Source organism: Tauraco erythrolophus, chromosome 20 (assembly GCF_009769465.1).
Source record: "Tauraco erythrolophus isolate bTauEry1 chromosome 20, bTauEry1.pri, whole genome shotgun sequence".
Taxonomy (NCBI): domain Eukaryota; kingdom Metazoa; phylum Chordata; class Aves; order Musophagiformes; family Musophagidae; genus Tauraco; species Tauraco erythrolophus.
Window position 1 is genome coordinate 7,633,723 of NC_141484.1, and position 15,237 is coordinate 7,648,959.

Consider the following 15,237-nt stretch of genomic DNA (forward strand, 5'->3'; position numbering starts at 1 on the left):
CTATCAAAAGGGTAAAATACGCCCCACTGTTTAATAGAATTTAGTCTTAACGGATGTTAGTGGAAAACAAAACACATGATTAACACAAACAGAGCAGATGGTTTAAAATCTGTTGTCAGTCTGGTGATTACATGGGCTATTTTTTCCCCTCACTGTCTTGCTGCATGGAGCAGGTGCAGCCAGGGTCAGTTAGTCCCAGTTGCAGTGTACATAACTTACACACCATACAGTAGCTTCAAAATAGAGATCTAGAGCTTAAAAAATAGGCATTCTTCTGCAAAATCAAATGTTTAATTCCCTTATTGACAATGAGAGCAGCATGGTGCTGCCCTCAGGTGGCTCAGACAGCGGCAGCTCCACCCCAGTGTCCTCTTATCCCTGACCCTAGAGTACAAGACTTGCAGTTCTGGTTAGTAAATATATAATAAATCACATTTAAAATATATACATTGGCCTTTAAAAAAAAAAAAAACAACAAACCAACAAACCATTTACAGTTTATCAACATTGGAAAAAAATAATTGGGCTTGTCCCAGGTTGACTCCTGTGAGAGTAAAAATCAGTTTTAAAAGGTTTCTGCAAACCTTTTGATAAAGTGCCACTGGTTGTAGCTATTTAAAAACAGTCGGGCCCATGACGTAGCACTTGCCTGTCAGACACGGTCACTGAAACACACTCCGTGTGACACGTACATCGGCGCAGCCCGCTAGCCGGGAGAGCGGAGCCTTACCCGCCTCGGACTGACCTCAAGTCCCAGCCAACGATGCCATCATTTTTTTTCAGGGCTTTTTCGTCTTTGCTTTTCAGCCCAGAAGCCAGGCTGGCACCTCCCGCCGGCCCGGCCCGCGGCACAACCGCTGCTCTTGAGCGCAGACCCTCGGGAACACCCAGGCAGGGTGCTCCGGGGCTGCTCCCCTTCCCGTGCAGGGGGACAGGGGCTGCAAACAGTCTGATTCAGGCGCAAATTCCCAAAAGGGCTGAGAAGCAACTGCCTCTTCAGCCGCCTTTTCCCTTTCCAGTTTGTTTTTGCATCCATGATTTTTTTTTTTTTTAAAAAGGAGGAATACATGGAAATATTTTTTTTCCCTTTGTTTAGAATTTTTGTAGCAAATGGCACTTCAGTACAATCTTGGGTTCCCTTCTGGTGCTCTGATGCTTTCATTGGCTTGGCACGCCGAGCGCAAGCCAAGTTCGGGGCTCTTGGACATATTTAGACATGCACCACTGAACAGATCCTGCTAGAGAAATCTGTCTTCAAGCTATGCAGCCGTTCCTACCGCTTGGATGCGAGGAGCTATCGCTGCTGTTCCCCTGCTGCAGCCACGGGGCCATGACCACATCCAGCCGGGACGCACAGTAGCTGTTGCTGAGCTGAAGTCACCCGGTGCACGCGGGGTCACCTCTCCCGCTGGCTTTTCGTGCTGCGGGGAAGCATCTCGCCGAGTCCCAAACGCTGCTACTGTTTAACGATGCTCACGGTGCAGTTTGTGCCAGCAGCTCCCCGTGGGGAGGGGGAGTGGGAAAAGGGACTGTTTTCTCCCAAAAAAAGGGATAGGGGAAAAAAAAAAAAAAAAGCACTAACCACACTACTACTTCACCCTGGAAGCACCAGGGTGGTGGTTTGCGCAGGCACAGTGTCGGCAGAGGGCAGGCAGCCTCCATTTAGTAGCACAATCCAGCCAGACTGGCACAAACACACTGCTGTACGTGGCCTTCAGCGCTGCCATCACCATCCTCATCGCTCTGGGGAAGGGGCAGGTAGACCTCCGTGACAGGCAGGGCTGTGGCAGAGCACCCATCGCTTCCCAGGCTGTGCCAGCTCCGTCTTGAGGGGTTTGTGGGTCCTACCGGAGGGATTTCGATCCACTTGGATTACACGCTGCCTGACGCTGACGCGTTTGGAAAAGCAACAAATAAAGCAGAAAAGTTCCTTCTCACTCCGCAAGCTGCCAAATCGCGACAAGCCCTGTCTTCTTTTAGCTGCTGTCAGGCCCTGCCGGGGCTGGGATCGGCTGGATAAATAGCCAGCTAGGCGGCGGCTGCCCGGGGAGGTCTGTCCTCTGACACATTGTTGGCAGCGGATAAATAATACGAGGCAGGACTCGGCAACGCGGCCGGGAAAGAAAAAGGTCCCTTGTGGAGGCTCCTCGGCTCTGTGCAAGGGAGCGAGGGCTTCTCCATGGCCTCAGGACCACATACGCAGCCCCTCTGGGCTCTCCTCCTGCTGCCAGTCTGGTGGGAAACGCCTGACCCCCTCGGAAACCGGCCCGTGGCCACGCCGGCACATGTGATATGGAGCCAGGGGTGAGCAAGGAGAGGCGGCTGCGTTCCCAGCCGCAGTGCAAAGTGCAGGGAGGGAGAGACCTGGAGGCACCACTCGGTGTTGGATCTCCTCTCCCCCATCACCAGAGGCACTGGCGCAGCAGCCGGAGGTGCCGAGAGGAAGGAGGGAGCGAGCCTCAGTCCAGCATCGCGTCCAGCTGGTCGGCCAGGTCGTCGAACATGTTGCTGATGTCTTCCAGGATGTTCTTGGCCGAGTGCACAGCCCCGGGGCGGCTGGGGAGGGAAGGGAGAGAGTCAAACCACCACCCGAAGGCTTTGGGTGCTGATGGGCAGGGCTGGCCCGGCTGGATCCGACCCTCCCAGCCGCAGCTGGAGCCCAGCATGCAGCCGGGCTCGAGTGTTCGTGACCCAGTGCGGCACTGGCACATGCCCGGGCACAGCCCTTCGCCTGCCCTCGCTGGAGGCTTCCCAGTTCCATCTCGAGGTCCCCAGCCCCAGTGTCTCCCTCACCCCCATTGCTGCCTCACCTCTCCGCCTCCTCCACCGTGATCTTCTTCTCGGCCGCGTGCAGCGCGGCAGCCAGGGTGGAGTTGGTCTGTTCCAGCCGCTGCTGGGCCAGGGCAACTCCTGGGGCAGCTGCCAAAGGCTTTGCCAACACCTTGCTGCTCGCCTCCAGCGTCAGCAGGCCGGGACCAGCCAGGGACCCGATCACGTCTGGCACCGCCTCGGCAGCTGCCCAGGGAGCAACGGTGTGGCGGGAGGGCTGCAGGACCTGCTGGTAGATGGTCTTGGGCCCGGAGAAGACCAGCTTGGTGGACGCCACGGAGGTGTGCTTGGCGGGGACATCTGCAAATGAAAGGGACTCGTGGCACGAGGTGGCACACCTCCTGCTCGCCTCCCGTACCAACCCAGCTGGGCAGGGAGGGAGCCTCAGGGTCCACCACTGCCTCAGGGACACCCCTGCAAGCCCATGTACCTGGAGTGGGTGTCCTCACCACAGCAGTGCCGAGCAGCTCCGAGGGGCTGGCAGCTTTGGTGGGACTCGGTGCCTTCTTGATCCCCTGCTCCAGCGACAAGATGCTTTTCTCTATCTCGGCAATCCTGAACTCTACACTGTCATCGTCAAAGGTATCCCCGGCCAGCCCAGTGCGCGGTGCCAGTGCCGCTGCTGGCACGGCAGGGCCCGCGATGCTCACTGCTTGCGCCTGGGCGTACTGGGGTGCAGGGCTGCCCCCCGCCTCGGCCGGCCCTGCCATGCTGAACGCCTTCAGCACCGCTTGCAGTGGCTCCCGCTCCTTGAAGCGGGGCCGGCGCTTCACCGTGTCTGACTCGGTGAGGTTGAACTCCAGCACGGGTGGCTCCTTGGCCGCCGCGGGCACCGCCGGCTCCTTCCCAGCACAGCAGGGGGGCTCCGCGGGCTGGGAACTGGGCTCTGCGTCCGTCGTGGCTGTGTCAGCCTTGGCGTGCCCAGTGGGCTTTGGCCGCTGTTTGATGGTTAAGTTGCCTTCTTCTGCGAAGGGGATGCACTCACTGGAGCTGTTCTGGGAGGATGAGGAGGAGACCCCTGGCTTGGCCTCCTCCTCCGTGTCCGAGCAGGCATCCTCCCGCCCACCCTGCGCAGCCTCCGTCATGGGAGCGCTGGGCTCGCTGAATGTCCGTCTCCGCGGTTTGCTGCTCTCAAAGGGGTCCCTGCCAGCGTCGGAAAGCACGGTGCTGCCGGTGTCGCCACCATCGCAGGACTCATCAACCACATCTGCTTTGGAGGGACAGTCCTGAGCCAAGTGCGGCGGTTTTGGTGCCAGGAGGGGCTTGGGCAGACTCACCCCCGGCGTCCCCTCCAGCGCAGCTGCCAGGCTCCTCACTGTGCGGCCGGGGCCAGCGTCACTGGAGCTGACATCCGTGCCAGCTGCGTCCTGGGGGGCGGCGGGCTGCCGCTCAGGGTCAGGGGGCTGCTCACCGTCTGGCTCGGCAGCGAGGGCGCTGGAGACGGAGCTGAGGCGCTTGGGAGGCGGCGGCGGAGGGCCCTTGCGCTTGGCGCGGATGGCGAAGGACTGGCTGCGGGTCACCTTGGCATCCGGCTGCAGGCAGGCGCGTGGCATCTGGCTGCGGCCCGGCCGCCGTGTCAGGGTGGCGTAGGAGCCCAGGGTGCTGGTGGGCACCCCCTCCTCCTCCTCGTGCTCCCCGTCCGACAGCGCATAGCGGTTCAGGCTGTGCGAACGCTTCTTGTACTTGAAGCCTTCGCCCCCATTGTGCTGCTCCTCGGCTTGCCAGGCACCTGGGGCCGCCCCGGCTGCGGGCGGCGCGGCGGGTGGCTCTGCGGGGCCGCACTGGCTGTGCAGGTAGGAGAAAGCTTTTTGGGCTGACGTCTGCAGGCTGCTCTTCTGCCCGGGGGAGATGGCGGGATATGGATGCACCAGAGCTTTGGGCTGCTCCGCTCCCAGGAGGGAAGGGGACGTTGGGGATTTCAAGGAGACGTGCGGGTACATGAAGACGTACGGGGCCGTCGCCTTGCTGGAGGTCTGGGGAGGGGTACAGGGAGTGACAGTCGGTGTCCCGGCACCTTTCTGGGCCACCGGCCGGGCGTACTGATCCGTGCCTTCGGGCAGGTTCCTCTCCTTGAGAGGGCTGCCCCCGCCGCCGTTGGCGTAGCCGTTCAGCCCCTCCGGGGAGATGAGCTTCCCGCAGGGCTCGGGGCTGGGCCGTCCCGGCAGGCTGGCCGGGCTCTCCTTGCTGCGGGGCGGCGTGCAGGACTGCCCGCTGCTGCTGCTGCTCTCCCCACTGCCCAGGCTCTCCTGCGAGGGGCTGGAGAGGCGCCGGGACAGCACGTTGTCCTGAGAGTGCCCCGAGCCCCGGGACCGCACCCCAATGCTCTCCTGGCTCCGTGACATCCCCTGGCTGCTCTTGATGCCAAGTGTCTCATGGCAGCTGTTGGACATGGCTGTCTGGAGCTCGTAGCTCAGCTCACTGTCCTGGAAAGTTGTCATTTTGGGGGTGTGTGGGGACTGGCACTCCCCATTCTCCAGTGACTCGATGGTGACAATGTCCAGGGCACCAGGGATTTTGCGTCTTGCCAGAGTTGCTTCTGCTTGGTTGAGGCTTTTGCGGAGGTCTCTGAGCTTCTTGACGGCCAACATGATCTTCTTCTGGTGACCTGTGGGAAGGTTGCAACAGGAAAGAGGTGTTAGGTCAGCTCTGGCCCCTGAGGCCTTTGTTTCCTGGCCAAGAAGAGTCATGGTCACGTCACCAGCCGAGGCAAAGACCTCGGGGTTTTCCAAACCCTGCCTATGGGAGGAGACAAACTACGGCCAGTGCCCACCTGGCTCAGCTCAGCACCAGCCTGCCAAGGGGAGTCCTTAGGGACAGCCATGAACTGCCCTTTCCAGGTGCTCAGGACATGCCTGCACCTCCCAGCCTGAGAGAGAATGGGGCGTGGGGACCTGGGTGGGAAACTTGGCTGCCCTGGGCCACCCCAGCATGGTGGCAGGAACTCACCCAGCTTGTTGATGCCAATCTCTTGCAGATCCTCCCAAGTCAGGTCTGTCACGATGGTGATGGAGTCGTAGCCGTTGTTCACCAGCTTTTTGTGGTACTGGGGCAACCCGATGGCACTGAGCCAGTCCATGAGGTCAGCCTGCGAAGAGCACGGAGACACTGCCGTGAGCACTGAGGCACGGGCAGCATCTTCATCCATCTCCTCTCTGCCCCTGCATTTCTGGGGTCTCTCTGGCTGCACGAACACAGACCGTTGCAGCATGTGTTTACTTACAGACCCCCACCCCATCCTGTCCTGGGGGAAGGCAGCTCTGAGAAAAGACCTGGGGAAAAGAGGGTGCCGGACCGAAGCCCCGGTGCCGGGGACTCACCGGGATGTAGTTGGGCAGCCACTCGGCAATGCTGAGCTGCCCGATCTCGGTGGAGATCTTCTTCCTGTGGCCTGGCTTGGTCACACCGATGGCCGTCAGATCCTAACGCGAGCGGAGTGGGGCTGCGGTCAGCAGCGGCACAGGGAGCGCGGGGCAGTGGGTATCCACTGCCCGCAGCTTGGGGGGTGCTGGCTGAGGGGGAAGGACCTGCCTTACCTCTGGGGTCATGCGGCTGATGGTGGGGACGTCGTAGCCAGCGTTGAGGAAGTTGGCGGTGTACGACTCCAGCTGGAACTCACTCAGCCAATTGTAAATCGCTTCTGCATCCTGGGGAGAGAATGGAGCAAAGAACAGCCTGTGACAGTGGCTCCAGGGGCTGGAAGGACCTGGCTGCTCCAAGCAAGATGACAGGACCTCCTTGGGCAAGACCTGCCTGTCCCCAGTGTCCTCAAGACCCAGTCCCCTGTGTCCCCAGTGCAGTGAGAGCTGGGCTGAAAGCCCCAAATGTGGCCCACCCGCCAGGTCCCCAGTTGGCCCAGTTACCTTCCCCTCGAGGAGCTGCTCAGGCCGCAAGAACTGGTGGGAGAAGACCCTGTCCCCAGAGGGGCAGCTGCCTGAGGTCTGGTGGCCCTGTGGCCCTGGCAGAGAGGAGACAGGAGAACCATCACGGGGGCACTTGGGCAGCAAGTAGCCCCCAGGGCAGGGGGACACAGCTGTCCCTAAGGGCCCACAGAGCTGGGACATCCCTCACCTGCCGTGGGGGTCAACTGCCCATTGCGTGGCTCCAATCCCAAAAGGTGTTGCTGGAGGTCGTCACCGGTGGAGGGCAGTGGCTGGGGGAGAGGAGGAGTGAGTGGAGGAGGAACCTCCCTCCCCATCCCCCTGGGTGGGTGCCAGGGTCTGCCTCACACCCCTAAGAGTGGGGCAGGGGTCCCCAGGCACAGCTTCACCTAGTGAAGGGCTGGCTCCTCACAAGAGATCTGGGCAGGATTTGTCCCAGGGCCCTTTTTATCCTCTCAAGTGACACAGGACACGGTGGAGATGCTGTGTGCTACCAACCACAGTCTCCAGCTGCACTTGAAAGGGCCAACTGTCCTGCGGGGGACAACCACGGACCCCCCAGGAGCATCTCCCCACTGAGTCCCAGCAGTGAATGTGTTTGGTGGAGGATGCTCAGCTCCTGCAGCCCCTCCTTCACTAGGAGGTGCAGGGGGCGACAGGAAAGGTGCTGGGACTCCACTGGCAGCCCCAGCCACCCTGGGGAAAGCCAGGGGGGCAGCATGGGGGGAGCAGGGGCTGGAACCTACCCTGGCGTTCTCAATGAGGATGCTGGTGCTCTGCCCGTTGGTGCCCTCGGTGCTCTGGCCGCTGCCAGCACTGCGGATGCTGCCGATGCTGCCCTCGCTGCCCACGCTGTTCCTGTCTCCTGCTGCTCAGGGCAGGCGGGGAGGCCGTCAGCAGCGCCCCGGGATCGGGGCTGACACAGGGCACAGAGGTCCCTGGCAGGGACCCATGTGCCAACACAGCAATACCAGTAAAAACCAGCCTCCCACTAGATCCCTCCGGCCACAGACCATCCATCGGTCCCTCCCACCTCCCAGCATGCATGGCACAGACAGGGTGAGCCAGGCTGGCAAGGGACACGAAAGGGACATGGGGACAGAAGGGGCTGCTCTATGGGCTCCCGTGATCTCCCTTTCCCTACAGCTGCTCCCTCTCGTCTGGCTGTTTCCCCACCAGCAGGTGGAAGGAGACTCTCCCCCTGTGTCCCCCTGCATCGGCAGGGCTGGGGACAGGGGAAGGTCCCCAGGCTCTTGCCCTCCCCAGCTGCACCCCTGACCTGAGCTGTCAGGGCCCGGGGCCGTCCGGGTTAGGGCGAGGTGGCCATAGGCTGCTGGGACGCTCGGGGCTGCCTGGTGAGGACACTCGTCGGGGAGATGCTGCAGCCCGCCGGGGGGGGCCGGGACAGCCCCGGGGGGACCCTGGCGCTGGTGCGCGGGCGCCACGCGGGGGACAACCGTGCCTGCATTCAAAGACAAAACACGCGTGGTCAGAGCTCATGCGGGAGGCAGGGCGGGGGGAATACCTGAGCCTCGACCCCCAAATTACCACCTCACCGGTGGCGCAGCCCCCTGTGCCCACCCCAGTCCTTCTCTTCCCCCCTAGCTAGCCAGGGCTGTGGAGACCTGTCCTACAGGAAGCGCTTGGAAGGCCGGGATGGTTTCACACAGGGGACTGTCCCCGGCACACTCAGGACAGCCACTGACCTGTTCGCTTGCTGATGACTTCAGCGATGGAGGGGGGAAAGTACCCAACCCGATCGGTGCCTTTCTGAGTGTCGTGGATGTGCCCCTTCCATCGCCCGTCCGGATGCTGCTCCAAGACCTGCCACGGGGGTAAGAGGGATGGGGTTGGTACCTGGGGCCATGGCGGGACAAGGGGACGGGGAGCAGGGAGCAGCCTCACCGTGATGACATCTCCTGCCCGGACATTGAGAGCAGTCGGGTCATGGAGGTTCCAAAAATCCTTCAAAGCTCGGACCTTCAAGATTCCTGATGCCTCTGAAGACAAGGGACAGAGGGAAGAAAGAAGGTGCCAGAGCGCAGTGGGGAAAGAGAGTGGTTCAGGAGAGGCAGAGGGAGAAAACAAGAGCGAGGAGAGGGGAGAAGAGAACATTAATGCTGCAGGAAGGACTCGATCTCTGGACATTGCCCACATAGAGGACGGGGCATGCCTGATGGGACTGGGATGCTGACGCTCGCAGCCAAGCAGGTTTAGGACATTCAGGAGGAGCGTTGGGAGCCGCAGGCAGGTCCCATGGGGAAGAAGCCCCTCTCGGTGCCAGGCAGCGCCCAGCTACGTGCTGGCCCCACCTCACCTCTCAGCAGCTGCTTTATGTCCTTGCTGGCGTGCGAGGTGGTGAACTGGTTCACGATGTCCAGTGCTGTCTGGTTGTAGGTGTTCCTAATGTTCACGTCGACGCCGCCCTGCCCAGGAGGGGACGTGGTGAGGGTCAGACCCCGCAGCTGCCACTGGACCCACAGGGGACAGGGGGACTGAGGGGAAGGGGGTGATGGCTGAGCCCCAGGGGCTTGCTCCCTCAGGCAGCCCTGTCCCCACCGCACTCACCTCCAGCAGCAACCGCACCACCTCCGTTTTGCCGTAGAGCGCGGCCTCGTGCAGGGCTGTGCCTGTCTTTGTCTGCTTGTTGATCTCGATCCCGGCCTTCAGGAGCTGCCTGGTAGGACAGAGGGAGAGGCATGAACAGGAGGACACAGACATCAGGGCCAGCGCTCAGCTGCTCCACCATGGGAAGGGGACAACTCCTTGCACTGCTGAGGCTTTGGGGACAAGGGACCGAAGCCCGCAGTGGGGAGCTGGGTTTAGGAGGAAGTGGGACTGAAGCCATGATGGGGTTTTTTGGGACAGGGTAGTGCCCAGGGCTGGTGGGGGGTTACCTGATGATCTCCTTGTGCCCGTTCTTGGCTGCCAGGTGCAGAGGGGTGGTGTAGTTCGGGTCAGTCGCGTCCTTGGACTGTCCCTCCAGAAGGGCGACGCACAGATGGCTGTTCAGCAGCAGCTGGGCCACCTGCACAGGGGTGAGTACTGGGGGTCAGGTACCCCTGCCTGCACCCTCCCAGCGAGAGAACAGTCCTCTGCTCCCCATCCTGCTGCCCCCCTCTATCCACAGCCCCAGGGCTCGGCCGGAGCTGGCCAGTGCTTGGTGGGGCCACATTGTCACGAGGGGCTGTAAAAGGTCACAGGAGCCTGAAATAGTCTTCCCATAATCGGGCTTTTCAGACCAAGCCCTAAAAAGCTTCAGTCTCTCCAAGCCCAGCGCAATTCTCAGTGTCTCAGGGCAGCCCAGAGGAGTTATTTTTACTGCCCTGTTTATAGCTGCAGACATTATAGATACTCCAAAAATGGAAATATCCCCCTGGTCCCCTCCCCGGTGGGGCATGAGATGGTCTGGCTGGCTGTGCTCCTACCCAGCCCCGCGGCGCTGCCTGGGCCGGGGTCTCCCGGGGCAGGGGGCAGCCCCAACCCCAGGAGCAGCCAAGCGCTCAGGGCTTGCGGGGATTAGCCAGCTCAGCCTATCTGTGCTTAAACGGGAGCAAAGCTGGGGAGGCGGGGGGGGGAAGGCTGGGGGAAGCGGGAGCGAGGACTCCTGGCTTCTCTCCCAGCCTGATGCTGCCCTGCCGCGAGGTCAGGAGCAAAACCTGCAGCTCCCGGGCTCAGGATCTGGCCTTGCCTGGTGGCTGGAGGAGGCAGGTGCTGCCTGCTGGGCTCGGAGGCTCTGGTGGAAGGAGAGTGGTCGTGGCCAGAGCCAGGGCTTTGCTCCCAGAGGAGCCAGTCGGCTGCAGAGCCACCCCAGAGAAGTACCCAGTGCCGGGCAGAGCCCCGCAGCGCTCACCTTCAGCCGCCCGAACTCGCAGGCCAGGTCCAGGGGGGTTTTCTTCGCCTTGTTGATGAGGCAGGGGTTGGACTGGTGCTGAAGCAGCATCTCCGACTGCAGGGGAGCAATGTGGTACAGGGGGCTCAGCATCACCCCGTGCCCCTGCCTCCCTCCTGCCTGGCACGATGGGGTTCAACTCCACCCACGCACCCCCAGAGAGACCCGGGGTGGGTGCGTGGGTTTCTCACTTACCACCTCGTAGTGGCCGTACTGCGCCGAGAGGTGCAGCGGGATCTGTCCGTCCAGCGAGGCCATGTTGACGGAGGCAGCGGCACGCAGCAGCAGCCGCACCGGCTCCACGCGGCCCTGCCAGGCTGCGTAGTGCAGGGGACGCATCCCTGTGGGGGAACGGGGCTCAGCATGGCTGGGTGCAGCCCCTGGTCTCGCTCAGAGGGCTGAGCTGGCTGCCGGAGGCATGGAGCCGTGGTGGGGAGTCACCCCTTACCGTTGCTGTCCTTGATGTCGACGGTGGCCTGTGCCTCCAGCAGCAGCGAGATGAGGTCCAGGCTGCCACCCAGGGCCGCGTGGTGCAGCGCCGAGAACCTGCGACACAAGGAAGGGCTCAGCTGGCCCCAGACCCTGCCGTGCTGTCCCTACAGCCCCCACCTGCACAGGGGCACAGGTCAAGGGCTGGGATGGTCACTGGCTGCACATGGCTACGTCCCTCCTGACTCCCAGCCCCCAGTGCCTCAGTTTCCCCATCACAGAGGTAAATCTCTCCGTGCTGTTCGTGCCTCAGGGCTCAGCAAGAGATTCAGGGCCCCTGTGCATCCCAAGACCCCAGGGAGGGGTCCCTCAGCCCCCTGCCCTGCATGGGGGACAGGCAGGCAGGATGGAGAGAGATGTGTCTGCCCGCTCCGTGATGCAGCCAGGCAGCCCGGAGCCGCGCCGCTCACAGCACCCAGCAAACGCACTGGCCCTGCGGCTACTCCTGGCCCCTCCACCAGCCACCCCCTCCCCGTGCCAGCAGGGATGCTGGGAGCCCACGGCACAGCGTGGGAGGCCGCTGGTAATGAAAGAGCCCTGTGTCTCAGGGCTGTGAAAGGGGCCTGTCTGCCCGGCGCTCCCCCCGTGCTGTCACGTGAAGGGCCACGGCCGAGCGAGGGGTATCTGTGCCGCCAGGGATTAGCCCGCGGGCTGCTCCAAAGGGCATGGGGGGCTCCAGACAGCGCTGGCCCAGCAGCATCCCAGCCCTGTGCTGGGGACAAAACTCAGCCGGCATGGCTCTCCTTCCAACCCATTGTCCCAGGGCACCTCCAAATCCCTGCGCATGGTCTCTGGGCATCACAGGAGGGACACTGCTCCCTCCTTCAATGCAGCCATCATGTCCCTGAGCCCATGTCAAAACCTCTTCCTCAAAACGGGAATGCGGAGGGCACAAAACCCCCTGGAGTCAACCCTTCAGGGCCAGCCCTGCCCTGGGGCAGCCGCACAAGCCCACGCTCGCCCACCCCATCTCCAAGCCGCGAGCAAGGCGATGCCTCGCCACGGTCACCACCAGCGGCACCGCTCTCCTGGGAGGCTGCATGCTGCTGTGCCCGGGCAGGGGTCTCTCCTCCCCGCTGTCCCCTTCCCGTGCCCCAGTGAACCCATCGTGCTGCCTGCGCTGTGAACAGCCTGAACGCTGCACGTGTCCCTCTGACAGGGAACAGAACGGACCCTTTCCCCACGTTCCCATCAGCAGCCCTCCTGGAGCTGCCCAAGCACAAGCCCTGTGCCTTATCAGAATCAGATCGTTGCTTCTATTATTACTTTTTTTTTTCTATTAAGCTCCATCTGCACGGTATTATTTTAAGACAGACCCATCCTGCACATTTCCAACCCCCCACTGGCCTGTTAGGACTCATCACGGACACCTCCTCCTACAGAGTCCTCGAAAAGAAAACATGTAGAAATTAGGTAAAACAACACTACATAAAACAATGCTAATAACTCCTGGGTCAGAGTTAATTCAGTAAGAATAACATGCTTATTTATTTTATAGGCCTTTGTGGTTTCATTAACTCTCAGTACCCAGCTTATTAAGTGCTTGGATTTTGGAATTGATGAGCTACACGAATATGTTGTGGTCACTTGGTAACCTCATCTTTTCTTTCTCTAACTCCCCCCAAACGAAGGGATTTTGCTCTTGGGATATTAAACACAGACACAAACACGTGCAGGCGCCATGGCCGGCCGAGTGCTCCTCCGTGCTTCAACCAGCACTTGGGACACGGGGCACCAGCTGGACACGCTGCGATCCCGTCTCACCCCCAGCCCTACAGAGCGGGATGCAGAAAAGCTTTCAGAGATTTTTCAGGATGGATTGAGCACAGCCCTCAGTTCAGATCTGGGCAGGTATTGGGTCTGCCTCTGCAGGGCTTGCCCTGATTTCAGGATGTGGCACCCTCTCGGGATGCTGCTGTGTTCCCCAGGGCTCAGCAGCTACCCTCGAAAGCTTTACGATACCCGGAGCTGCAGAACCAACTGGATATTGGGGAGAGCAAGCCCACCTGCACTGGTGGCAGCAGCACCCAGCACCCTACCCGGGGAGCACTCACCCATCTGCATCCTGGTAGTTCACGTTCAGGCGCTTGGCAGATCCCAGGAGCTCTGCAGAGAGAAGAGGTAAAGGTCAAGACAGGAGGCAGAAACCCCACCGCCCCACACGGCCCCCGGGACTCCCTGTGAAACCCATCCCACAGCCACACTGACCTCCCAGCGCGCAGAACAGCGCCTGGCCCATCCCGGCAGCCTCTCCGCTCTTCTCTACTCACTCCATGTTCACCTCCACGAACCCTCAACAGGCTGACCCAGCTCGAGCTCAGACCCTTTCCTCCCTCCGTTCCTCCTGCCCCATCTCTGCGCGCCCCCGGGATGGGTCGGACCCCGCAGCTCCTGTCACCCCGGCTCAGCGGGACGGTGCTTTCCTCCCCTTTATAGGCAGCAACACCCTGAAACTGCTGAGCGGGGCTGTTTCACCCCCCACTCGCTCTCTGTGTCCGCCGCTGCCGCCGAGGCCTGGCCCACAGACCACATGGTTGGCATTTTTACGGCTAAGGCTGAGGCTGAAGCCTCTGGCCATGAATGTGATGATTGTGCCACCTCGGATATCCCCGTCCCCCCTCCCCTTCAGGGACCACGGAGTGTCGGAGGATGCTCACCCCACCCTCGGCACAGCCTCACGCATGCCCTCAGCTCCCCGCTCCATCCCGCAATTAATGCGAATGAATTCCTTCCTCCCACACAGAGAGGACGTTTTATTCTCCACTGAGGGGTTGAGAGCGGATTAACATCTCTGGAATTCATCCGCTAAGTCAAAAGGGAAAGAAAGGGGAAGGTATGCGGGGGGCAAGAAATGCCGCCGCTCCTCCTCTGCCTTCCCAGGCAGCCCCATCGCTGAGCTGGGGAGGATTAAATGCTTTGAAAAGTTTCAGTGCTGTTTCCTATGGAAAAATCAAAGTCCGAGAGCTGGGGTGAAACAGCTTCTCAAACCCCACTGAAATGTGGTGGGGCCCTGGGGAAGGAGCCCCCTCCCTCACAGTTGGGCACATCTCCAGGGCTGCAGCCCCCTCTCCTCCTCCATTCCCTTCTCTCCCAAGGTCTCTGCCCACCTCACGTGGCAGATCCCACCCAAAACCATACTCTGCTGAGTGGCCCCTCTGCCAGAAGGGAGAGTTGAAGAGGGGACCAGCTCATTCATCATGCAAATGGATAATTAAAGGAAACCAAGGAATGGTGTGTTCATTACTGCAATTTACAGTGTTTTGTAAACAACCTAATTAACACAAAATGGGCTTGGAGTGGCTGCTGGTGAAGGACTCGTGACTCCTCGCCACAGCTGAGGAGATCAGGATGGGATCACCCTAATTATTACCTCTTCCAGGGACTGTTTGTCTTCAGAGCAGCATCGAGCAGCTCTACCGACCCGAAAGCCCTTCCCAAAGGAACCAGCTCCCAAAGGCATCGCTCAGCAGAGCTCCTGCCTTGCCCTTCCAGCCCCGTATCGCCAAGAGCCCAGGCTGTGAAGCATTCATCAAGGAAAAGCCGCTTCCCTTGGCCCCGCTGGCCAGAAAAAAGTAATGTTTGACTTGTGAACCAGCCACTTCTGATCCCCGTCAGGGAGTGACCTTAACCACTGAGTGCTGCAGGGCCTCTTTCATGGAGCCAGGAGCACACTTGGGGTGTACGGCAGAGCCAGGAATGGGGTCGGTCGCGGTGGGCAAAGGCCTCATCCTGCCCCTCCGAAAGTCTTGGGATGGATCGTGCAGGTGGGGAGCAGGAAGGGCTGGGCAGCATTCGCTGCTGGGGCACTGCCAAAGGATGCGATCAAGATAAAATTAAAACTAAGCAAAGGGATCCACTAAGCCGTGGGCAATGCCCATGAAGCCATCGCCTCTCCCAGCCCCTCTGCCTTTTAATTGGGGTTCATAAATCGGTATTTTTAAAGGATGCTCCATGTGGTGGGAACCGAAGGCCGATGTGGGTCAGCTCCCATCAGCTGCAGCTGAAAATTGCTGGGGGGGTTCGCTGCTTAGAAAGGGTGGGGAGGAGGAGGAGGATGCAGGATCCTCACCACAGGCAGGAGTGGCAGATCCCAAACCACACAAGCTGGGCGGCAGAGCGGAGCCAGGTGGGCAATGCTGGGAAGAGAAG

The 15,237-nt window shown here is 60.9% G+C and overlaps 1 protein-coding gene across 1 annotated transcript in view; it reads right to left on the reverse strand.

The window, feature by feature from the left end:
* Nucleotides 1-2,459: 2,459 nt before the first annotated feature.
* The window catches only part of CASKIN2 (CASK interacting protein 2), a 29,647-nt gene continuing 16,869 nt past the window's right edge, over nucleotides 2,460-15,237 (reverse strand). The window contains exons 2-20 of the mRNA XM_086624011.1: nucleotides 13,143-13,194; nucleotides 11,048-11,145; nucleotides 10,795-10,940; nucleotides 10,561-10,656; nucleotides 9,605-9,735; nucleotides 9,276-9,384; nucleotides 9,025-9,133; nucleotides 8,613-8,707; nucleotides 8,414-8,531; nucleotides 7,987-8,169; nucleotides 7,454-7,575; nucleotides 6,898-6,979; nucleotides 6,690-6,784; nucleotides 6,363-6,473; nucleotides 6,147-6,248; nucleotides 5,776-5,914; nucleotides 3,260-5,434; nucleotides 2,811-3,129; nucleotides 2,460-2,556 (exon numbers count right to left, since the gene is read on the reverse strand). Of these exons, the coding sequence (XP_086480137.1) occupies nucleotides 2,460-2,556; nucleotides 2,811-3,129; nucleotides 3,260-5,434; nucleotides 5,776-5,914; nucleotides 6,147-6,248; nucleotides 6,363-6,473; nucleotides 6,690-6,784; nucleotides 6,898-6,979; nucleotides 7,454-7,575; nucleotides 7,987-8,169; nucleotides 8,414-8,531; nucleotides 8,613-8,707; nucleotides 9,025-9,133; nucleotides 9,276-9,384; nucleotides 9,605-9,735; nucleotides 10,561-10,656; nucleotides 10,795-10,940; nucleotides 11,048-11,145; nucleotides 13,143-13,194 (4,379 nt within the window). The remainder of the gene's footprint in view (nucleotides 2,557-2,810; nucleotides 3,130-3,259; nucleotides 5,435-5,775; nucleotides 5,915-6,146; nucleotides 6,249-6,362; nucleotides 6,474-6,689; nucleotides 6,785-6,897; nucleotides 6,980-7,453; nucleotides 7,576-7,986; nucleotides 8,170-8,413; nucleotides 8,532-8,612; nucleotides 8,708-9,024; nucleotides 9,134-9,275; nucleotides 9,385-9,604; nucleotides 9,736-10,560; nucleotides 10,657-10,794; nucleotides 10,941-11,047; nucleotides 11,146-13,142; nucleotides 13,195-15,237) is intronic.